Below are 24,664 nucleotides of genomic sequence, written 5' to 3'. Positions count from 1 at the left end.
TCCTTTTCTCCTTTCTTTCCTTGCTCCCTTGGATGGATAGTAAGAGCCCTGAGTTAACTAACCTTGACATTCTTAGAAGGGATACATGATGACCTCCCCCCCAGCTGGGCCTGGCCCACCCCACCTGCCTCCTGACTGGGGCTGCCTGTCCTACCCCAGGAGGAAGCAGGGTCTGGTATGTGGGCCAGCTCTGATCATTTATGGTGTCTGGGCAATAGCAGGGTAAAAAAGGCAGACAGGACCGGGTCCTGCCCTCTGGGAGCTCCTGTGACAGGTGTTCATGGGCAGAGGGAAGGAGCGGGTGGGCAGACAGGTAGGAGGCCAGGGTGACAAAGCAGCCTCCAGCGTCCCTGGGATTCTCCAAAGCGGACCCAATTTGTTCCCATTTCTCCCTTAAAAGTACCTACCTGTGACCCCAACTCTACTGCCTTCAAAGCAAAGAGAAGGGCTCTGAGGACACCAGTGTCTCAGGCTCTAGTGTTCTGAAAACCGAAGTGCCCCACTTGCAGCTGGGGCTGGAGGAAGCCAAACGCTTTCCTCCCCTTTGGAGAGCCAGGCTGGACCCAGTGGAGCCTGGCTACCTTACTCAGCCTGGTTCTGAGGTGGGCTCCCCTTCCCTGCTGTCCCACCTACCTGAATTCCTGACTTTCTGTCTTCACTCTCGCTTGCCACCTACCTGACACTGCCTGCACTTGGCCTTGCTTGGGAAAGGGCTGTGGAGTTAAATCAAAATGCACTGAGACCTCCATAGGCAGGTTAAGCTGTTCCCATCCAATTCTTCTCTAAATGTCCATAAAAACTAGCTTCTTACTGTGGGCGGAGGGCTGTCTGTCACCATTCTCCTCTGGTAGGAGGCTTGGGTACTGGAAGATGAATGGCGTGAACTCTGCAGTGCCCCTCCCCCTGGGATGGCTGGTGACAGACAGCTGGTTGAGGGGGGGAGGCTTGGGCCTGGACAAGTTGGCAGGCATCCCTACGGGCCCAGAGCTGAGATGCAGAGGTCTCAGGAAAGGGCTCAGCATATGGTCCGCTAAGGAGCGGCCTGAGCTTACTTGGCCACATGCACTCCCTAAAGAAACAGGCCCCGCCCTTGCCTGCCTAGAACAACAAGGACAGAATCTGGTTGTTTCCAGAGAAGGATGACTCAATAGCAAGTTGGGGACCCAAATGCAGGTCAGTGGGAAACATACAAAGTAGAGCTAGGCCAGGACTTACACATGAGTTTAGGAAGTGGGCCTGCCAAGTTGAGGGGTCTACAGTCCCTGCAGAATGGCCCTAAGGTCATTCTGCCTTTGGAATGAGGTTGACCCATATGACCAGAGTCAGAGAGACTTCATAGAGGTAAGAGGGGTTGAGGAGGCAACTACAAGGTCAGGGCAGGATAGTGTGAAAATTTGGACTAATGCTAGGGCTAGCCACATGACAGCTTTCCTCACCAGGGGATCTAAAGCCAGAGAAGGGCCTTATGGGGGCTGTTGGGAGGGACTTGGGGTCTGGGTCGGGGCGTGGCCACACAAGGCTGAGGAAGGACCATGCAGCCACTGGAGAGCTCTCTGCACCTTGATATCTGAGGCAGGCGGCAGATATCAAGCATATTAGCTCAAGGAACCTGGGTCACCTTGAGATCTAGCCTCTCTGTCCTTCAGTTGAATTTGGGTGTCTTTCAACTTTGGATCAATAATGCTTCTTTTGAAAGGTTTCTCTCTGTTCTTTGCTGGGTTCATGGAAGGGGCTGATCTGGAAGCTGGGCAAGGCCAGGGCAAGACGGGAAGGAGCTGGTCCACAGGGAGCTCACCACTCTCTCCTTGTAGACGATGTACTTCAACCACTTGAAGTCCTGCCACTTGAAGCCAGCGAGGACGAAGAGAGAGTCGCGTTCATACTGCTCAGGCCGCTGCATGGCACCCTCTGGGTAGGTGATGCGCAGTGTAGTTTTGCTGCCCACGTCCTTCTCAAAGCCTTTCACTGGTGCTGAGTTCAATCTACAGAGAGCAGGCCCAGTCAGAGCCTGCCGTGGGCTCACTGCATGTGGTCTGTGGGTCTATGTTTGGGGAAGCACTCTGAGCCCAGGATACCCCAGGTAGAGAGAATGGGGAGCCCAGGTCACATGGAGCCATCTAGCTTTCCATTCTAAAACCTTCCAACCCAGGGCTCTTCTTGAGACCTCTGCTGACCTCCAGCCCAAATGGCCAGATCGTTAGACAGCTCTCTCTGGGATTAAGGACCAGGGTTTGGGCCAGGACATGCAGCTGCCTGAGGCACTGCTTTGAGGAGCTCACCTGACCACAATGTCATAATCATCAATTCGTGGCCCCAGTGACTTGTTGGCAAGGACACCTCCGTTGCCCACGATGATGCAGCGACGGCAGCTGAGACTGAGGGGAGAGAGGCAGAGACCTCTGGAGAGCTGTCTACCCAGTATCCTCGTCCCCTACCCCTTTGGCCCTTGACCCCATGCCCTTGACCAGGCACAGGCTGGGATAGAGGAAGAAGACCAATGGGCTTCTGGCAGCATCTCCAAGAAGAGGCCAGAACCACACTGTGGGAAGCCAGGTCACTTGGAACTCTCAGATCCCCCACTCCCTGACATATCCCCAGGAAAACACGGGAGTGGAAAGGGCTCAGACACTTGCTCCGTGGAGGTGACGAAGGAGGCTCTAGTAAGATAGTGCTCTGGGTAAAAGATTCCTCAAGAGTTAGTGGGGCAGCTTTTGGGGGAGAGGGAAAAGAGGGCTGAACTTGAGGGCTGTGCCAGAAAAGCAAGAACAGAGAAATGGGACTGGAGACTCTAGGGCTTAGGGCTGGGTTCACATTCAATTAGGAAGCCTCCATGCTCCCAATAGCCACCAGGGAACCCTACTCAGTTTGCTCTCCTGCCCCTGATCCTGGGGTTTCTTCTATCTAGTGTCGGTTGGCTTCAGAGGTATCAGTGCCTCCTGGATGCAAGCCACGGCCCCTTCAGCTGCCCCCGCCATGTAGCTCCTCCATCCCAATGGTGGGTGTGTCCCAGCCCAGTGTCTTCAGTTCTTACCCTGAGACCTCTGCTGACTGAGGGCTGAGAAGTCTTGCCGAGAGCTTAAAGCCCATGGGTTCAAGCCCAGCTAGATGCCCTACTTCTCTGCTCGCCCACCCCAGCGTGTGTACTGTGTGTGCATGTGAATATGGTGGAGATTTTCCTGGTATCCAGGAAAGGTCCGGTGGGCCTCAACGCCTCTGCATGTGCCAGGCAGCTGAGGGGCAGGAGGCTGGGCAGCAAGGAGCTCACCTGTCCAAGGCAGGTGTCAGGCGGTACTCTTTGGTGACTGACAAGATGGCTTTGATCAGATTGTCTGTGGACAGAGGAGGGAGGTTACTGTTAGAAGGTCACTCAAGTTCCCAGAAATGTTTTCCAGTGAACCAGTGTGAAGGCATATGTTCCTAGGGACAGGGTGGAAGCAGGGAGGGGGAGCTCTGGGTGTAAAGCCAGCCAGGGTGCTGGCTTAACCTTCTCCCTGAAAAAGGAGATGGGGGCAGAACAGGCAGGTACACTTAGCTCTGCCTGGAGCCAGCTCCCCAGTCAGGTCTGGGGCTTGGCCAGACGGGAGCACCTGCTTGGAGATAGAGACCACATTGCGCACATCTCTGTGCCCCCACAGAGCAGACACCAGGGAGCCAATGAAGAGACAAGCAGTGATGAAGACCAGTGTGGTCCCAACCAGCTCCCCCAGCCAGGCCACTCTGCCTCACTTCTGATACTGTCTTTCCCTCACTTCCTCCTTTGAACACTGCCTATCTCTAATCCTGCTTTTGCCAGGCTGTGCCTACCTCCTTACCTCTGCAAGCCTACAGCCTAGCATTTGCCTACGTGCACTCCCTTGAGGCCGCCCTCACCAAGGGCCCCCTGACCTCTGTGCTCTCAGATCCCGTGCCCACTAGTTGGACTGCATTCTCCTTGGCCCCTCTCTGGCTTCTGTAATGACTGCTCTCCTTTCAAATTCTGGTATAATGAGAGGATTGTAATATAATGTATGATAATATTGGTTTTAGAGTTAAATTCTGGCTTTGCTTCTTAAGACCTTGGATCAATCACTTATTTTCTTAGTGTTTTAAGTTTCCTTATCTTTCAAATGAAAATGGTAATTTCTACCCTGTGGAGTTGTTACAAAGATAAACACAAAATGTATATAAAGGTTTACATATAAAGTAAGTAAACTGGTACAGCCACAGTGGAGAGCATCTTATTAATATCAAGTGAAGACACGGACAAGCATAGACGGAGATCTCGCAGCCCCACTCCTCAGTGGGCGGCATCAAACCCTCACGCATTTGTTTAAGGAGACTCGTACAAGAATGTTTATTGCAGAACTGCCTGTAATAGCAAAAACACTAGAGGCAATGTGGATGTCCACAAAAGAAAATAGATTAGATGTGCTATGTAGAATACTATACAGCAATAGAAAAAAAATTGATGACCTAGAGCTACATGTATCAGTACTGATAAATCTGAAAAGCATAAGCAAAAAAATCAATTTGAAAGATACACACATATTACTATTTACAAAATTTAAATATATGTAAAAATGCCATATATTTAATGAATATATATGTATGTGGTAGAAACATAAACCAGCATTGGAATGGTAGCTCCAAAACCAAGATAATGGTCTCCTGGGGAAGGAGGGGCAAGGAGTGGGAAGGGCCACACAGAGCTTTAAGTCTATCTCACGTTTTATTTCTTAAGCTGAGTAGAGAGTAAATAGATGCTCATTAAATTAGTTTTTATGCTTTTTTATGTGCCTAAGATATTTCACATTAGGAAGAAATGCCTCCAAAATTAAAAATAACAACCTCGTAATTTTTTAAAAGATGGGCTGGATAACACTGTCAGATGCATCTGCAAGGTCGAGACAAGGACTGGAAAGTATGCTCTGCATCTCACAGGGACAAGGCATTTGTTGGGAGTAAATGGTGAGAGAGGAGACAGCAGACAGCTCATCTTTCCAGAATTTGAATGAGAACAGGTAAGGAAACCAATGTTTAAGGAGTGTTCTACACTGAGTGTCTTCAGATATCCTTTATGGTGGGCTTCAGGAAAGGCCATAGGTACCCTCCTTCTCCCCACCTCCCATTTCACCTCTGAGGAAAAGCATATTGCCACTAGGTGGCCAAGGTCAAGGATACAGATTGGGTTTTTGTTTTCTAGATGGGGAGCCTTAGCAGAAGGGCATCAACTTCCAGGTGTTCTCTTCTTGCTGGCTGATGGGCTCTGTACTGGCCTTTCCCGGCCTTTGCAGCTTAGTAGAATCAGAGTGCTGAGTGAGAATTTAGGAGAGAAGAGTAGACTGCTTGCCTACCTGCACTCAGGAAAAAGGAGTTCTTCATATGCTTCAACCCAATCTATTAGATCTGCCCTTGGAGGTTTGAGGTCAAACCCTTTGTCTTTTTGCTGGCCACTGTCTTCTTTTCATGGAGAGGTGGCCTGAGTAGAGGGTTTAGGTATTCTTGGATCTCCTGGTCACATGATAGTGTGACCCTTTAACAGTTATTTAATTCTGACTACAATCTAACAATTTCCTCCATTTACCTGATGAAGAAACTAAAGCACAGACAGGTTAAGTAACTTGTTCAAGGTCACAGCTAGTAAAAAGGTAGTACTGGGATCTGACCCTTCTGTGCCTGACTCTAAAGCTCATAGTTTACCATGCCATGAAACCAAACAGACACCTGACAAAGAAACAGAGCTTGTTAAACTGTTAGGGATGGGAAAGTCGTAAGGTAGGATGCGACTGCATGAGTGAAGTCCCTCAGGCAATGGAAGCAGGCAGTTCTGAGAACATGGGGGAAGGCTGGCTTTGGACAGGAGAGGACTGGAGGTGGGAAACACCAGGAGGGGGTGATGGAAGAGTCATGGCACTCGTGGGTGATGACCTCTACTTTCTCTGGGATTTCTACCTCATACTCAGTCCTCCAGCACCAACAGCTCTGGCTCCCCTTGTCCTGTGATCTCACAGCACCGTGTTCCGGCCACATCAGATTGCTCACGGTCCTGCACTCTAAATGTCTGTGTCTCCACTAGACTCGGGGGACAGGGATGGTGACGGTCTACTCCACTGTTGTGTACCTAGTCCTCACAAGGTGGTGGGCTCTGAGTAAATATTCCATTCAAGAAATGAGAAAAAAGGAAGGGGAAGAGGAAGAGAAGGAAACGCACTGCTGGGAGTGGGGGTGGGGTGGATCCCAGCAGGGCACTCCTGAGGGTACGGCCCTGTCCTGACGTGCAGGGAGATAGTCTGGAAGACAGGAAGTTACAGGTAGAGAGCGTCAGGGTTCCCAACATACCTTGACCTTTGATCCCAAAAGGCGGCACGAATTCACGGATCCTAGCCCACTTGCGGAAAGAGTCGTCCAAGAACATGGGTGCTGGCTTGGAGAACCTGGAACACAACATGGCTGTTCAGGGTCCCCAAATGCAACAGGTGGGAGTGCTGGCTGGCTCTCAGTGCTGAGGACTGGTTGGAGTCCTGGAGTACTCTGGCCCAGCTGTCTTGACTATGGCTGTGCTGGGAGCCACCTTCCCTGTTCCAGCCTACCCTTCCTACCCCAGCCTGTCACTGGGTAGCTGCTGCTTGGGGTTGGATAGACCTTGTTCAGCAGAGCCTGAGTTTAAAGGAGCAGGCCCAGCTGGTCCTCATGTGGCCAGATATAGGAGTGGAGAGACAAGACCTGTGCATCAGGGATCAACATTTCTGAGCTGGAAACTCTCTGGCAGGTTATCCAGGCATGCATCCATCAAATAGTCCCTGCCGCCTCCACTGTTCCTGCAATGCGGGAACCCAGAGATGAGACCCTGTCCAGTGGAGCAGAAAAATAACCCCAAAACAGCCAGTGCAGGCACCCAGAATTCGGGAGAGAATCCTGAGTGGACCACCCAGGGTGAGGAGGACGGAGAATTGATGATGAGGGGGCAAAGCAGGTGCAGAGCTGCAGGAGACAGAGGTCTGGAAGAGAAGGGAAAAACTGCAGTACCTGGAGGCTGAGAGGCAGGGCAGAGGGAGGCTTCAGAGAGATAGGCAGGAGCCTAAGAACACCTCCTGGCAGAGAGAAGAATAGAAAAAATACAAAGTTCTTTGGGAGTTGAGGGACTGGTACAGAGTTTAAGGAGAAGGGATAATCTTAGCCCAGCGGAGAGATAGGTAGGGAAAGAGAAGAGAAGGAAGGGTGAAGTGATGATGAGTCAAGGAGAAAGGAAAAGGCGAGTTTCACTTTTCCTGAGAAAGCCGAAGAGTGAGCAGGGCAGGGTGCAGGCCTGGGGAGGCCAGGACAAAGTCACACAGGACACAGAAGGGAGTGGGGGGAGGGTGAAAAGGTACAGGAGGAACCAAGCTCTTCAGAGATGCTTGGACGCAGGACTTCACATGGAACCCAGCACCCTGGAAGGCGGACGACACCTGCCCACCTGCTACGTGCTGGGAGTTGCTGTGGGGCCTGCTTAGGGGCTTCACACCACGGAGGGACGTGCGTAGGCCAAGGCTGCGGCCTTGGGTGGCTCTGTCTCTTTATTTCTAACTCAACTGAATCAGCCACTGGAAATCTGAAGACCAGACAGAAAGGCCTTCTAAGCCCAGAAGCTGGAACTTACCCCGCAATGTTCTCTAACTCAAGTCTACATTTCTCATTCCCATCACAACTAACACCATTATAATCTCCACGCCTGGGAGAAATTCTATCAGTAATCACTTGGTGGTCTAATATTATAAGAGGTTTTTATGTGAACTTCAAAGAGGCAGCAAACTTTCAATCCTGTGCCCTCCCCATCACTGGCTGCTAGGAAGAAGCTGCCACACTCGACTGCACGGAGAGGCCGCTCCCGCGCAGCAGCTTTCCTGCGGACTTCCGGGTTGGCACGCTTCCCCTCTGGGCACAAGGGCCACGCGCATTTCCCATACCTAGTATACGGGACCTGATGGAATTAATACGTTTGGTGCTACACTCGAGGCACTGAGGCTCCTGTCCACAGTCCACGTGCAATAGGGAAGGAAGTAAGGTCCCCAGAAAAGCCAGCAGCAAGAGTCTCTCCTTTTGTGTCGGGGCTGAGCCTATAAAACTTTTACAAAGTTTCTCAGTCAGGCTTGGACAGGATTTTATCCGTTTCCAATATGTACTGGATGTCATGTGCTAATGAAATCTCCTAAGATCTAGCGAAACAGCCTCAACATATTTTTTCCCTTTTCCTCTCTCTTCCCTGCTTTTTTGAGCTGATTAGAAAATTCACTATGCTAATATCTACTTAAAAAACAACCTTATTTTTTATGTCATTTATATGTTAATTTTTAAGAAAAATACAAATAGGTGTACAGAATCAATAAAAAATATCCATAATCCTATAACACAGCAAACAATTAGCCTTTTGGTATATATCTATACTGACTTTCCTTTTCCCATATTATTTTTTAGACAGCTTCACAGACTATTTTTTCACTTCATAGTTTCATAAAAACATCGCTGTGCACATGGACACAACTTTCTCCTAATTCACAACGGCTCAAATCACCATAAACTGCTGGTTATCTGACACAAATTAATGCCCCCAAATCAAAAGTACAAGGATACACAACACCCTCCGCTATCTATCTGCTTGGAAAATCCCTCAAGTACAAATGCTTCTTCCACTGGACAGTCCTGCCGACTGTGCCAGGCAGACTTGGACTCTTCCTCTAGTGTTTCCACCACGTTTTGTTCAGCCCCCAGGAGGTGGCTCCGTGCCGCAGAGCATTGGAAGCTGAGCCAGGCAGGGGCCATAAACAACAGGAAATGGGGTGGGGTGATGGTAGAGGTGGTGTGTGTGTGTTTGTGTTAATCTGTAGGTGGCCTGGGCAGAGCCTCATGCTGTATCTGGAATAGAATCCAGGGGCTTCTAACCAGACTAGGGTCAAGTTTGGAGGTATGGCCAGGGCAGAGGGGGGCCCTGAGGTACAAAATGACTGGTCAGACTGGTGGGGGTGTAGGATGCCCGACCTGCTTGCCCTGGCCTAGGGGATAGCAGGGCAGGGTGGGGCAGGCTCCAGCAGACAGGCCCCAGCCCGCCAGCCCCATGGAGAGCCCCAGCACGTCAGGCAGCCTCGGGATCAGGTTTCAGCAGGGTGTGTGTGAGTGCGTGAGAAGGGACAGGAGAAGGAGGAGACGGAAGTGGAAACTGGGACCTGCCTTTCCCCCTTAGATCCTGAGCATAATAGTAGTTTGGGGCTCTAGGAAGGCACATGTTGAGGGGTGGCCTAAGCCTGGGCCTCTCACAGCAAGGCTGGGACCCCAGGACCCAAAACGCTGACCTGCTCATAGGCCTACAGACTCCGACCAGTTAAGAAGGGCAACCCAGGACACTCTGAGAGGATCTTCCAGTTCATTTAATGCTCAGTGGTATGCCTGAGGCGCTGGGTAGGTGATGTCCCCAACTCCGGATCATCACCTAAACCATTTCCTAAGGCCAAGGACACCAGCCAGCACCCGGAGAGCTGACAGGGACTTATTAGAGGGTGAGGAATAGTTGTGTGTGGGCAATAGCAGACTCAGAGTAAGGTCTTCATCCCAGTCCCACCAATGCAACTGAAAATCGTGCCTCCAGATGTGGGTTTGCTGCATTAGGGCAATGCAAAGCTTCGGCTCTCCATCTGTGCCCATCTGATTGGGTAACCAACCCTCTAGCCACTGTTCCCCAGAAGCGTGAGCAGCCCCAAGGGCCCAAGACACAAAGGGAAGGCAGAGCCCAGTAGTAGGTCCTGAGACCAGGGGCCATAGCACTTTAGCCTGTTAGATTCAGCCATGGCTCTTGGCCCCCCAAAAGTGAGACTGTCATCCAATGGGGTGAAAGCCAAACCCTTCCCAGGCCCTGCTCTGGGAAGTGGCGAGGTGGACAAAGCAGGGGCACACAGGTTTCTAGAATCCACCTGATCTTGTTTGCGACCTTGCTGTGGCAGCCCCACCATAAACAACCCTGCACAATAAGACTTTGGTACACACCCAAGCAAGCCAGCAAAGTGAGCACTTTCTAAATGCTGTGTCAAACTTATGCTTTGCTGCCATTTCCCCTGCCGACCACCTGAATGAGTTCCATGGGAGAGAAGGGGGAGTGTGAGGAGAAAGGAAGGTAGATCTGAAGGGCAGGTGGACATAGGTCCAGGGGAAAGCAGCCCAGAGGTGAAGAAGACAAACAGCAGGTACCACCCACACGTACTATTCCAAGCATGAGCACGAAGCTCCTGCCCAGTCCAAAACCTACCTGCCTGCCTACTCAGTGCCAGGTCCTGTGCTAGGGGCTGGCTGGGGACCTAAAGGGAAATTAGCCTTGGTCTTTCCCTTAAAGGGCTAATAGTAGACATAGGTAAACAAGTAATCATAAAACAGTATGTCTACACATCCTATATTTTGGAATAGGTAAGGATACAAAGGTCTTATTAGATCAACTTAGGCTTAGAGGAAAATCTGGAAGGAGATGATGACAAGACAGAGCTGAGCCTTGAAAGGAAAGTAAATGCGAGCCTGGTGGATAATGTTGAGAAGGCTACCCAAGGACAAGGGAAGTGTAGGCGAAAGCACAAGAGAGAAGAGAACCTTCCCGTCAGGGCCAGGAGAGAGATTGCCGAGGCTGGGCAGAGTGAAGCAGCACCGGCCTAGGGCACAGGAGCTCTGGCCTGGTACCCTCTCCCAGTGACTCTTCCCTCCAGTCCCACCCAGGCAGGTGGAGCAATGTGTGAAGAAGGAATGAGTGGGCAAGTACGTTCTGACTCTGAGTGGGTGTAAATCAAGCAGACGAGGTGCAAACTCTGCACAGAGGGAAAAGGCCAGGGCAGGGAGTGCATCGGGACTGCCAGGTTGGCCTGGTGCCCTGAGGCTGTGTCAGGACCAATTTCAAGCTGGGTCATCGCTAGCCAGTGACGATCTGAGTACCTGGGGCACGCAGCTCATACTCTTTCTTGTCGACACCGCAGTGGAGAGCCGCACTTCCCCCTTCTCCCGTAAGCACTTCCTACTTTTCATTCCATACAGTCCCAGCTGGGCTGACCCCCCCCACTCCTGGCATGGGCACTTGTCCCAGGCTGGCCAACCAAGAAGCTGTATTTTGCTGTGTATAATGCATACTTTTTCACCCAAATTTTTTAGGGAAAATAGGGATGAACATTATACATAGATAGTACTAATTCCATAGCTATATAAATGTCTTTAATTCTTTCATTTAGGCGTATGTGTTAAAAGTGTAACTCTAGAAAGCAATTAACAATATCCACATGCAAAATAATACCCTGGAATATGGTGATTGCTTTTGTTTCTAAATATAATTAAATACAAAACTGAATTAAAAAATTAAAATAAAAGATTTTTTCCCCAAAAGTCTGGGCCAAAAGCATGGGTGTGTGCTATACATGGCAAAATACAGTACTTCGGCCCTCGGAACCATGGTAACTGACTCAACAATGGGCACCTGACCCAAGCGGGACAAATCAAATCTCTTCTGAGATTTAGCCTCTGGGCAATGGGGGATGTGCACAGCTCTCTTTTTTCCTGAGATAGTGAGCTGAAAAAACCATACAGGCCTAGAACTGGGCTTGTGCAACCTGTAGTCCATAGTCCAGCTGCCTGTTTCACAAAGTTTTATTAAAGCACAACCATTCATTCATTTACCTAATGTCCATTGCTACTTTAGAGCTATCACAGCAAAGTGGAGTAGTTCTGACAGAGGATATATGGCCTGCAAAAGCTGAAAATATCCACTCTCTGGACCTTTAAAGAGAAAATTGGCTCAGCCCAGGCCTAAAACGGCTGGAGCCATCTTCTATGGGTACACAAAGGAAATGTCTATAGAAGAGTGAAATCCAGAGAAAAGCTGGGCCAAGATATGAAGGGAAAGACACTGAGCTCTGGATTCAGGTGGGCCTAGAGATAGGTTAGCCCTGAATTTAACAGTTTTCTAAGTCAACATATTTCCTTTTTGCTTTTGCTTGAATTAGTTTCATATGGGTTTCTACCAACTGCAATCGCTACCAGAGGATCACGTCTCAGCTTAGTCCGGTCCACAAGGGCCCTGTGACCTGCCTCCTGGGCCACCTCAGATGCCCCCTCCCCTCCCTAGCCATATCCAACTGCTGCAGATTCTAGGCTCTGCCAGGCTCCCTAACACCTCCATGCCTTTATGCTTGCTGCTCCCTTTGCCTGGAGTTCTCTTCCCCTTCTCATTCTCACACTCCACTTCTGCCCACTCTCCCAAGGACCCTGGCTTTTCTACCTCAACAGGTCGGAATTTTCCCTGAGTCACACGGGCTCACCAAGCCCTCCGCAGTTCTCCGCTCTCCTCTTTGCACTCTGTCCTCAAACCACCACACAAGGGCCTAATCAGCTGTCTCCTCCACTGGTACACAGCCAAGCACACAGCGGGTGCTCAGTAAATGCCAGGTGGCTGGAAGAGGGAGGAGCAGCTCAGGGGGACAGGCTTCACAGTGTGGCCAAATTTCTGCTCACCGGTGGAGGTCTGGAGCCAGAGGGCTGCCTTTGTGTGGCTTTTTATGACACTCTGATTTCCCTGCTCCAAAGGGCCAGGCTTCCAACGATGGACCTACTTTTTCAGAGCAAACCCCATCCAGGTCAGAAATACTGCCAGCTACTGCCCCACTGCCTGCTTAGGGACTGTGGCCCCATCTGTGTCCAGACAGGCTGGAGCCACACACATGACATATATGACAAGCAGGGGGGCCTGTGCTGAAGGAGGAGTGGAGAGGCTGAGACAGAGGTCCTTGAGGGGGCAGCGCCCGGGCTCCTGCTGACAGGACTCCCACTAACTGCTGACAGCCTGCACCTAGTGTGAACGAAGGAGGGAGGGAAGGGGCCCAAACTTCCTAGGAAGGGGAAGGATGTGCGGGGAAGTGGAGGAGAGAACTAAGAGCCAAGAAGCTGCTATGACAGGCAAGTATTCCTCCCCCAGTGACAACCTGGGCGATAGCTGGACTGTCTACAAAGACTGCACACCCCAAAGCCCAGGGACACAGTCCCATCCGTCCCCAATTCCCACCATCAGTCTCTCCAATGTGTGGTGAGCCCCAGTGCACCCTAGGCATGGTGCTTGGAAATTTGACACTGGACAGATCCGAGTCCCTGCCTTCACAGACAATGGGCAAGGCAGCCAAGCACAGACACGGGCAATTGTGAAACACAGGAGGTACTCCCCAACAGCAGCCACGGCAACAACAGCCATTCGCAATTACTGAGCTCTATGCCCTAGACGCTGTTCTAAGTGCTCTATGCACATGATCTTACATCACCCTCACAACGATCTTATGAAGCGACACAATTTATATCCGTGTTTTTACTTATCGCATTGCTTTTGGGAATACATGAAAGTCACTGAACCCTTAGGGAAGCATACTGTCAAGGGTAGAGAGAGAACAGAACTGGACTGCATGGGGTGGAGGAAGAGAAGTGAGAAAGTATTCAAGAGAGATCAGACACTTTCTAAAGAAACTTGCTAGTGAAGCAAAGGATGAAACAGAATGGTAGCTGGAGAGTGGAATGGGAGGGGGGAGAACTGAGTGTGTTTGTATTTGGGTGGGAGGGACACAAGCAGAAAGGGGGAGGAGTGCAAGAGACAGAGGTAACAGCACAGAGAGGCCCCCCAGGAGAGGAAGGTGACAGGATCCAGAGCATAAGGGGAGGGACAGAGAAGGCAGGATACTTTTTCCCTGGAAAAAGAGGGAGGATGTAAAGATGGCTACTCTGATAGGTGTGTTTAGAAACAGAAGGAACCCGAGAGAATGCGCTCCAGACTGGCTCTTTTCTCTGGGAAATCTCTCGGGTTAAAGACTGGGTGTGAAAGTGCGGACTGTAGGAATTTATGAATGGTAAAAGTTTGCAAGGTCACCGTGCTAAGTCACCTAGGGGCAAGGATTGCCGAGCAGTGCTGAGCCCTTGGCAGAGGCTGGAGACCGTGAAGCCACAGGGGCCATCGCATCTGTGTGTCTCTATTCACAGTTCAGTAGCCCAGAAGCAGAAAGGTGGCTGGGTAAGTTTCACCATTTGGGCACCGCTGCATGAGGTTAGCTGAAGGACAGGATGTGACGGAAACTCGAGGAAATGGTAAGAATACCAACAATGCAGACGACCACGTGTATGGTGGGGGTTCTGGCTTCGATGGCAAGGGAGGCAAGGCCAGGCTAATGCAGTTGATCAAACAAAACCTAGGAGTCATTCCTTTCTTTTTCAGTCCTATTTGCCTGGGATCATCACATTCTACAAAGAGGAACACCTACTTCACAAATAAACCAACTGGAGTTATTCTTGACTCATCTCTTTTTCTTGGCTGCTTCTCATCCAATTCATCAGCAAATTCTGTTAATCTCTAAATATATTCTAAATCCATCCAATTATCTTTATTCCCATTGCTACCACCCAGGTCCAAATCATCACCTCTTGACTACGACCAGCTTCTACCCTTGCCCTTCAATCCAGTCTCTAGAAAAGCCAGAATGATACTTTCAAACTAGCAACCAGGTTGTGCCATTGCTCTGCTTAAAACCTTCCCACTGCCCTCTGCTTAAAACCTTCCCACTTCCCGAGCCACAGGCTACATGGCTCACCCTCACCTACCGCTCACTTCATTTCAGGTCCTCCCCCTTACTCACTCTGCTACACTAGGTTAGACTTCTGTCTAGCCCTTGAATACAGCAAACTTTTTTCTGCATCTAGAACCTTCTAGAGCACCTCCGGATCTTCCCAAAACTAGCTCTTTGTTTCTTCTATTCAGGTCTCTGTTCAAATGTCACCTCCTTGGAGAGGTCTTCTCTGACTCCTGTGTTGAAAGCGGGTTTCCTTCTCCTGGCACTCTCTCTCCTGTTATTTTCTTCGTAAACATTTAGTGCTATTTAAAATAATCTTGTTCACTTGCTTGGTCTCTCTCATGTGTGCTAGTTTATTACAACACGGAGAATGTAAGCTCTATGTGAATATGGACACAGTAATTAGGCTCTATGCCTAATTCGTTCACTGCCATATCCCTCAGAACCCAGAACTGGGCGGAGCATCTGCTGAGTGAGATCGGAGGCCTGCCTTCCACCACGTCTGTAAACTACCTGCATCTATTCCACTTCCTCCTTCTTTCCTCTTGACAAAACCAAGACATGTCCATTCTTTTATCAAAGATCAGCCTTTCCACATGTGCAATGCCTTCCTGTCTCAATCAGACTAAAACACGGAGTCTTCACAATGCCTACAAGGCTGTCCTGACAGCCCGCTCCCCCATTTCTCCTTTAATTCATCTTCTGCCCCTCTCCCCTGCCCCTTGTGTCATACCCATGCTTCTTCCTGCCTTAAGGCCTTTACTTGAGCTGTTTTCTCTGACTAGAACATTTTTTCCCTCCAGATACTCACTTGGCTTACTCACTCACTTCCTTCTGGTCTTTATTCAGGCTTCGCCTTTCTCATAAGGTGAACTCTGGCCATCCTATGTAACACTGCAACCTGCTCCAATCACCTGGCCATACTTTCTTTTTTCTGAAATATTAGCTTGCTTTAATTTACTGAATAGTTTACTTATTAGTTATTTATTGTCTGTGTTTCCCTGTTAGAATATAAGCTTCATAAAGGTGGAATGCTGAGATGAGGGCACTCCCAAAAGTGACGGACCACACAAGCTATCTTTAGCTCCTTTCATACCTACGGTCTCACTTTCCCCACTGGGCTGTGTGTATTAGCTGCTGGAAAAATTTACTACAGCGTCTCTCTGAAAAACATTTTCCCACCTACAATATGTTGCTGGTTTGGGAAGACTATAGCATAGACACTTCACTTTAACTGTCTTTAATTGGATGTCTGAAAAACAAAAAAGATTTTTTCAATTAGTTTACATTCAATATTGTTTTGTATTAGTTTCAGGTGTACAGCATGGTGGTTAGATAATCATGTACTTTATAATGTGTCCCCCTGATATTTCCAGTACCCCCCTGACACCACACACAGTTATTATAATGTTACTGACTATATTCCTATGCTGTACTGTACATCCTCATGACTGTTTTGTAACTGCCAATCTGTGCTTCTCAATCCCATCCCCTTTTTCATCCTGTTCCCCAACCCCACACCCTCTGACAGCTACCAGTCTGTTCTTCGCATCTATGAGTCTGTTTCTGTTTTATTCGTTCATTTATATTATTCTTAAGATTTCACATGTAAGTGAAATTATATGGCATTTGTCTTTCTCTGACTTATTTCACTTAGTATAATACTTTCTACGTCCATCCATGCTGTTACAAACGGTCAAGATTTCATCCCTCTTTATGGCCAAGTAATATTCCCCAACGGCCAATTCCTATCAACCTCTTAGTAGAGTGACTACACAACATTCTGATTTGCCTGGGATGATCTTGCTTTGTGTCTTATCCTGAAGTAATTATTAAAAATGTCCACTTTCACTCCCAGAAGTGTCCAAGTTTGGACAATAACATAGGATCACCCTACCTAGCAGCAACATATTACATAATTAATCACTCCTCTTAAAATGCTTCCTCAATTTGGTTTCCAGAGTGCCATATTTTCCTGATCTTCCTGCCGTCGCACGGAGCATTCCTCCTTTTCACTCCCCTTGGAAGCTCCTGCCACACTAAACGCAGGCATGCCCTAGGACTCAGGCCTTGCTACTCTTCTCCATCTTCCTTCACTCTTTTCCAGAGCCTGGACCTCTCCCCTGAATTCCCCTGCCTTCTTAGTACCTCCATTTGGATGTCTCAGAGGCATCTCAAACTTTGTACATTTAAACTTAAGTTCCTAACGCTCCCTCTGAAATCTGCTCTTCTTGTAGTCAAGTCTTCTTTCTCCTTCTTTGGACGTGACACCTTCATGCCTCCAGTTGCTTAGACTAAATACCTGAAGTCAGCCTACATTCTTCTCTTTCTCTTATACCTACTTCTGAGCTGTCAGCAGACCTGTCAGCTCTGCCTTCAGAATATAACCTGGACATGACAATTTCTCAGCACCTCCACTGCTTCCACTGGGGTCTGAGTCATGTCATCTCTCTCAGATTATTGCAATCGCCTCCTACTGGACTCCCTGCCTCATAACAGCCTATTCTCCTCAAGGCAGCCAGAGCGATCCTTTAAAACCTGTTACTCCTCTGCTCAAAATCCTCCATCCTTAAAATGACCTACAATGTCCCTGTGCTTTAGACTTCTCTTAACTTTCTGACTTCATCTCTTACTACTTCCCAGCAACACAGGCTTCTTTTGTTTTTGGATCCTACTTCAGAGTTTTTGCTTTGGCTGTTTCCTCTGCCTGGAAGGCTCTTCCCCCAGATACCAGTATGCTCTCCCCTAACTTCCTTCAGGTTTCAACTCAAATGTCTCCTTCCCCAGTCACCTTCCCTAACTTTCTTCTTTTCATTGCTTTTTAGAGAGGGGGGAGGGAGAAAGAGCAACACTGATACCAGAGAGAAGCATCGATCGGTTGCCTCCTGTACCCACCTGAACTGGGAATTAGTGCACAGACTGGATATTGTAAAAGTCTGGACGGGGGGTTGTATGCACCTGTGCCCAGGCTGGGAATCAACCCACAACCTAGGTATGTACCCGGACCAGGAATCGAACCTGTAACCTTTCAGTTACAGCATGACACTCCAACCACTGAGCCACACTGGCCCTAACTTCCTGTTCCCATTCCTGCTTTTTCTTTAGCACTGCCCATGATCTACTGTACTATACCTTTCATTTATATATCTGTTCATTTATATATTTGCTTTTGTTTATATATCTGCTTCCCCATTAGAATACAAGCTTCCCAGAGGCAGGGATGTTTGTCTGTTTTGCTCACAGCTGTACCTCCAACACATAGAGCAGCACCTGACACAGCACACACTCAATAAATATTTGTTGAATGAATGAATAAAAAATAGGGCCCATAACACCTCTACCTCACAGATGAAATGAGATAAAGCATGGAAAGTTCATGGTTCACCATGTTGCTCAATAACTGTCAGCTCCTTACCTCCTTCCCTCCCCTCCCAGTTTTGGTATCAGCCATGCCCTCCCTCTCCCGCAGGGAGTGCCAGGTCAGAGATAGGGTCGATGGCAGTAGCTGTCTTACGAATAACTGCTACAGCCCCACAGGACTCCCCCAGCCCAGGGCCAGGCTTGGCCCCGCTCCCAGACACTGATTTCTCTGGTTAGGCTTCAGCTGAGTGAGACATTCAGAAGCCCTGTCCTCAGACCAGATCTTTGTATTAAGGGCCCAGGGACTGTTGCTCCTCATATCCCAGTCTCACACACACACTCCATCGACACAGCCCTCACCAATGGGCGATACACTGGCTTAGTGTCACAGGTTTATGCTGCAACACTACACAACTACTTCCCTAGCCCCCTTCCTCAGAGTTCCCTCCCAGGGCTCTTCTGGGGCCCTCCACGTTCAGTGTACAACCTGCCAAGGACTTTGGCCCCCCTGTTCCAGGGAAGCCAGAGTGTTCTGCCCACCAGAGACTACTGCTGTCTCCACATGCTGGGAACGTCCTGGGAACTAGCCATTCTGGCCAGCTGCTTGTCTGCCAGCAACCCATTCTGGCCATGGCTGCTTCATCTGGAGTGGCCCAAGTCCTGTCTCTACCCGCTTCTCCCAGCACATTGCTCCTAACTTTAAGAACAGAAGCTGTTTCCTACAGATGACATACAGCCAACTGGGAACAACTTCTGGTCCGGAGTTACTTCTTTCAGAATCCTTGCCCCTATACTTAGATGACCAAGCCTGGAGAAACCCACCCAAGTGCACAAACTGGAGCCACTGCAGATTCATGGTTTCCCATTTGGCCTGCTCTGCTGCCTGGCAGTCTTCGGGTCACCCTAGTAAGAAGGCTCTTCCATTCTCCACAGTGGTAATACCACAGTGGTATTACAAACATGTCCTCTCGTTTCCAACTTCTTAGCACCCTGCTATCAAATGAAAGAACTGTCCCTCTTGAGATCAAAAGCCAATTCCTCCTCTCATTGTTCTTTCTTTAAAGTATACTTTATTGATTATGCATTACAGTTATCCTATTTTTTTCTTTTATTCCCCTCCACCCTGCACCACCCCTCTGACCATCATTCCCCCCTCTTAGTTCATGTCAATGGGTCATACATGTAAGTTCTTTGGCTTCTCCATTTCCTCTACTATTCTTAGCCTTCCCCTACCTATTTTCTACCTACCATTTTTGCTACTTATTCCCCACACCTTTTCCACCATTCTCTGCTCTCCCCCTCCTTGCTGATAACCTTCCGTGTGATCTCCATTTCTGTGATTCTCTTCCTGTTCTAGTTGTTTACTTAGGTTGTTTTTGTTTCTTAGGTTCAGTTGTTGATAGCTGTGAGTTTGTTGTGATTTTATTGTTTCTAGTTTTGATTTTTTCTTAGGTAAGTCCCTTTAACATTTCATGTAATAAGGGCTTGGTGATGATGAACTCCTTTAACTTGACCTTATCTGAGAAGCACTTTATTTGCTCTTCCATTCTAAATGAGAGCTTTGCTGGATAGAGTAATCTTGGATGTAGGTCCTTGCCTGTCATAACTTTGAATACTTCTTTCCAGTCCCTTCTTGCCTGCAAGGTTTCTTTTGAGAAATCAGCTGATAGTCTTATGGGAACTCCTTGGCACGTAACTGTCTCCTTTTCTCTCGCTGTTTTTACAATTCTCTCCTTATCTTTAATCTTGGGTAAGTGAATTATGATGTATCTTGGTGTGTTCCTCTTTGGGTTCAATTTCTTTGGGACTCTCTGAGCTTCCTGAACTTCCTATAAGTCTGTTTCCTTTGCCAGATTGGGGAAGTTTTCTTTCATACTTTGCTCAAATAAGTTTCTATTTTTTGCTCTTCTTCTTCTTTTTCTGGCACCCCTAAGATTTGGATGTTGGAATGTTTAAAGTTGTCCCAGAGGTTCCTAAGCCTCTCCTCATTTTTTTGAATCCTTGTTTCTTCATTCTGTTCTAGTTGAATGTTTATTTCTTCCTTCTGTCCCAAACCACTGATCTGAATTCTGGTTGCCTTCCTGTCGTTTTTGGTTCCGTTTATTTTGCTTTATGTCACTTTGCATAGCCTTTACCTCTTCCTCTATTTTGCATCCCTACTCAGTCATTTCTGTGAGCACCCTGATTATGAGTGTTTTGAACTCTGCATCTGATAGGTTAGCTATCCCCTTGTTGATTAGTTCTTTTTCTGGAGTTTTGATTTGTTCTTTCATTTGATCTGTTCTTCCGAATTTCCTTGTCTTGGCGAACCTGTGACATTGGAACAGGCGGAGCCTTAGATATTTGCCAGTGGGAGGCAACCCACATTCTGCATTGCAGTGCTGTATGTAGGGGAGGGGCCTGAGGGGAACAATGCCTCTTGCTCCTAGGCTCTCAGCTGGCTTTCAGCCACTTCCTCTGCTCCCCACAAGCAAATTGGGCCCTTCTGGTGCTAATTTCCAGGTGGGTGGGTTTGTGTACATTCTTAGGACACTGTGGGTCTCTCCAGTGAACTCTCCTCTGAGGCTGGGAGTTTCTCCTGCTGCTGCAACCCCCACAGGTTTATACAGCCAGAGGTTTTGGGGTTTTAGTTCCATGTGCTGGGTTGTGCGGTCTGTCTCACTCCCTAGCTGTTCCCCCTGGCTTATCCACATGTGAATGTGGGACTGTCCAGTCTGCCAGCCACCACCTTGCTGTGTGTCCTCTCTGCCCTGGCTGACCATCTTCATGTCTCCACCCCTCCTACCAGTCTGGATGAATTGTTTCTTCTTTAACTCCTTGTTGGACTTCCATACAGTTCAATTTTCTGGCGGCTCTGGTTGCTTTTTGCTTTTAAATTTGTTGTTGTCCTACTTTTGGTTGTGTGAAGAGGCAGAGTGTATCTGCCTACACCTCCATCTTGGCTGGAACTCCTCTCATTTTTCTTAGGAATCTGTTATATTGCCCTGGCTGGTGTTTCACTCCCCCTCTTTGCCCCTCCCTTCCCCTCTCTCTAAAAATAAATAAATAAAATCTTATTTTATTTTATTTTTAAAAATATTTTATTTATTTATTTTTAGAGAGAGGGGAAGGGAAGGAGAAAGAGTGGGAGAGAAACATCAATGTGTGGTTGTCTCTCACCAGTCCCCTACTAGGGACTTGGCCTGCAACCCAGGCATGTTCCCGGACTGGGAATCCAACCAGCAACCCTTTGTTTCACAGGCCCGTGCTCAATCCACTGAGCTACACCAGCCAGGGCAATAAATAAAATCTTATTTTAAAAAGAACCTGTTACATCAATCATAGCATCATTCTTCTCTGTATCTCCATTTTTGGGTCAACGTACAATACAGGATCCTTCCCATTGGTGGTCCAGACACCTACTTCACCCTCACAGCCACACTTGCCCCAGTTTCAAGTCTATCTTTCTTCTCCCTTCACAGGCATGCTCCTCCAGGAACAGTCCACACGCACTGACCCTGGAGCCTCACCTAATGATTTAGCTTGATGTCACCTGGCTTTCATCCCCACCATGCCAGGGACAGCTCTCACCATGGACTTCTCCGTCTCTAGCTCCAGTCTCTGAGGCCCCATTCCTGCCTTGCCTCCTGTGGATTTCAGGCCTCTTATTCTCAGTGTGTGTCCTGATACCAGACCAGGCTAGCAAAGGCTGACTGTTCTCACCCTGCTTTCAGACCCTCCTGGGAAGCCCTTATTCTGCTTTGTCCCAGATCCCTCAGCACTGGCTTCCTGACCCCCAGGCTCTAGCTCCCTTGCTCCTGGCACGGCCTGTGATTACTATGGCCTGTGGCACCTCAAAACTCCTATTGGAAAGCATTCAACAGGGCTTGTCTGATTCCTATTTGTCAGCCCTCACAGTGTTTAGATATTGGTAGGTTTTCAATAAATGTTTATGAATTAATTACCATCACCTTACTCTTACATACTGTTTTTCATTTCACTATAATCCTTTCATCTTCACCAAAGCCATTTAAAGGAAGCAGGATGGGCATTTCCCTTAATTTACAGGTGAATAAACCAAGGTTCAGAGAGTGAGAAGGTGACTTCAGCCAGGTCTGAAACCTGAGATTTCTGATCCCAGAGTTGATGCTCCTGCTAGGACCCTGCAGTGCTGATATAAAGCATGAGCCTGTGCACGGCACTCCCTGACAAGACACGTGTGTTGCAGAAGGGCACGCGGAAAATATCCAGACACTGAGGTGTGAGAGGTGGAGAGCAACATGGGCTAAAGGCAGGATATTTTGAGAGGTGGTAGCTGGTGAACAGTTTTTTTCACACCTACCACGTCAGTAGCAAGATTCTGTTCTAGGCTTATCTCTTTAGATAGGATAGAATGGCTTAATCATCAAGTCTATGGGAGACAAACAGGAGAGAAACAGCTTATTTCAGAAACCCAAGGAGAATCCAAAGAGCTCCAAATAGGTGGCTGTATGGCCAGACCTGGTTTTGGCCCATAAATTCTGTAATAGTCCTGCGCAGAAAGAGGAGGTTGGCGCTTCAGCAGCATGCCAAGAACAGGCTTATGGTTGATGTGACATGACCACCAAAGTAGTGTCTCTTGCGTGTCAGTCACTATGAGGTGCATCGAAAATGGAAAGGAGAGCTTATCCTGCTACCTGTTCTGCCTGGCAGGCCACCCTGAGCAAGCATGAGCTCCCCTCTGGGTGCCTCATAAGAGAACAGTAATAAAGTGGAACCGACCCAGAGAAGAGAACTACCATGATAATGAGGAGCCCTAAGGCAGAGATGTCTGGCTAGAGAGGACCAGAGGGCACATGATCACCAGCGTCGTCTCTGAACACCTGACAGAGAAGATGTATTAGACTTGTTCTGTGTGGCTCACGCAGGTGGAACTAGGAGCACAGGTGGAAGTTATGAAAAAGCAGATTTTGGCTTTTCTTAGTTAAAACTCTCCCATTACAGCATTATGCTGAGTGAAATAAGCCAGATGGTGGGAGACAAATACCATTAGATCTCACCTATAAGTGGAACCTAATTAACAAAACAAATAAGCAAGCAAAATATAACCAGAGACATGGAAATAAAGAACAAACTGACAGTAACCAGAATGGAGTGGGGAAGGGGGATAACGGGGGAAAGAAGGGGAAGGGTCATCAAGGAACGTGTATAAAGGACTCATGGATAAAGCCAAAGGAAGGTAGGACTGAGGGTGGGAGGTGGGGATGGGTGGGGCAGGGGAAAGTAGTGGCAGGAAAATGGAGACAACTGCACTTCAACAACAATTTTTTTTAATTACCAAAAAAAATCTCTCTAGTTACTCAGTACCTTGAAGTGGATGGCCTACTTCTGGAGGTTAAGAGCCTCTGGCTATTGGAAACGGGAGAAGGACTAGGTACTTTCCGTGATTCTAGACCTACCAGGCCAGGAAACTGGCAGAAATCATCTTTCCTTGTACCTCTCTGGGCTGAAGTAAGTTCCAAAGTGGCAGCAGGTCCAGCCTCCAGCCCAAGTTCTGTGGCCAAAGCTGCAAGTTCAGTGCTAGTGTCTAGGGACTTTCTTGGTAGGCTTGTCTACAGTTTAGATAACTTGTTTTCTCTCTTTAAAAGGAAAAACTTTAGAAAGGGAGGAGGTTGTGGGAGACTATTTCTATCTTGGGTGTCTATTCCAAAGTTCTGGTGTTTTGCCAGGATTTAAGTATGGAATATACAACACTGTTAAAAATAACCCCTCAATTGAACAGAAGGCGTGGGAGAGAGGGGATAGCCAGGCAATTTTGCTAGAGGGTGGGGGAGGTGGGTAAGGAGAGGAACCTGTACCCAGGGACCCTGGGAAGGGTTTTATTCCAGAAGAGTTATGCAGACTCAGAGGGTCCAAGGACCAGGGAAATACTGTCCCTAATGGCTCCTTTCCAGGGAACTGCCCAGTAAGTGTCCTTTCTGGGTGCATCTAGGATATAAACAAGCTGCCAGTTTTAAAGGGTTCTCCCAGGATCGAGTCTGCTATTTTTCAGTCCTGACTGCCAGCCTGTGGACAAAGGTCAGGGAAAGAAGACAAGGAATAGAAGCTGAAAAAGGTTAATAATGTCAAAAGCCATGAAAAGGTCAGACACAGATGCCAGAGAAAGTTCTACTGGATTCAGTTATCGGGAGGGTCTTGTGATTCATGTGTGAAGGCTTCTAGAAAGCTCCTTCTATAACCTTCAGCATACATGGATTACCTTACATGTATTATGTATTGTTCCATAATTTGCTCTTGAAACATTAAGACTAAATTGTGGGGTCATGTCGGTAAATATGATCTGATATCATCATTTTTTATGACTACATATTATTTCATCACTTGGCCATGCAATACTTACTCAATCATTCTCAACTAAGAGACATTTATGTTGCTTCCAATTTTTTGCTATTATAAACATGCTTCAACAAGCATCATATTACAATAACTTGCATGCACAGATACAATTATTTCCTTATGTGAAATATTTAGAAATGGAATTGTTGAAATGGAATCCACATTTTATACTTTATTACATATTGCCTACATTGCCTCGCAGGATTTTGAAGAGAACAACACTATTCTCATGATTTCCTTCTCTCTCTCTGGCCATTCCTTCCCATTCTCCTTCTTTACTTTTAACTCTCTGAATCCCTTATGAGTTGGAATTCCCAGAGTTATGTACTTCACTTTTCTTCTTCTCCCTCCAAAAATTATAACCTCAAATGCCTACA

General features: G+C 48.0%; 1 protein-coding gene across 6 annotated transcripts in view; it reads right to left on the bottom strand.

Moving 5' to 3' along the window:
* ST3GAL3 (ST3 beta-galactoside alpha-2,3-sialyltransferase 3) overlaps positions 1-24,664 on the bottom strand; it is a 191,320-nt gene that overhangs the window by 21,457 nt on the left and 145,199 nt on the right. For 5 of the 6 annotated variants that reach the window (XM_037069695.1, XM_037069697.1, XM_037069693.1 and 2 more), the window contains 4 exons: positions 6,319-6,413; positions 3,266-3,329; positions 2,280-2,375; positions 1,796-1,982 (listed from right to left, as the gene is read on the bottom strand). In XM_037069695.1, the coding sequence (XP_036925590.1) occupies positions 1,796-1,982; positions 2,280-2,375; positions 3,266-3,329; positions 6,319-6,413 (442 nt within the window). The remainder of the gene's footprint in view (positions 1-1,795; positions 1,983-2,279; positions 2,376-3,265; positions 3,330-6,318; positions 6,414-24,664) is intronic. The other variant, XM_037069696.1, reaches the window with a different exon arrangement.

Source organism: Sturnira hondurensis, unplaced genomic scaffold (genome assembly GCF_014824575.4).
Source record: "Sturnira hondurensis isolate 20B ecotype Veracruz unplaced genomic scaffold, ASM1482457v3 Scaffold0018725, whole genome shotgun sequence".
Classification (NCBI taxonomy): Eukaryota; Metazoa; Chordata; class Mammalia; order Chiroptera; family Phyllostomidae; genus Sturnira; species Sturnira hondurensis.
This window is presented reverse-complemented; position numbering and strand designations above follow the sequence as displayed.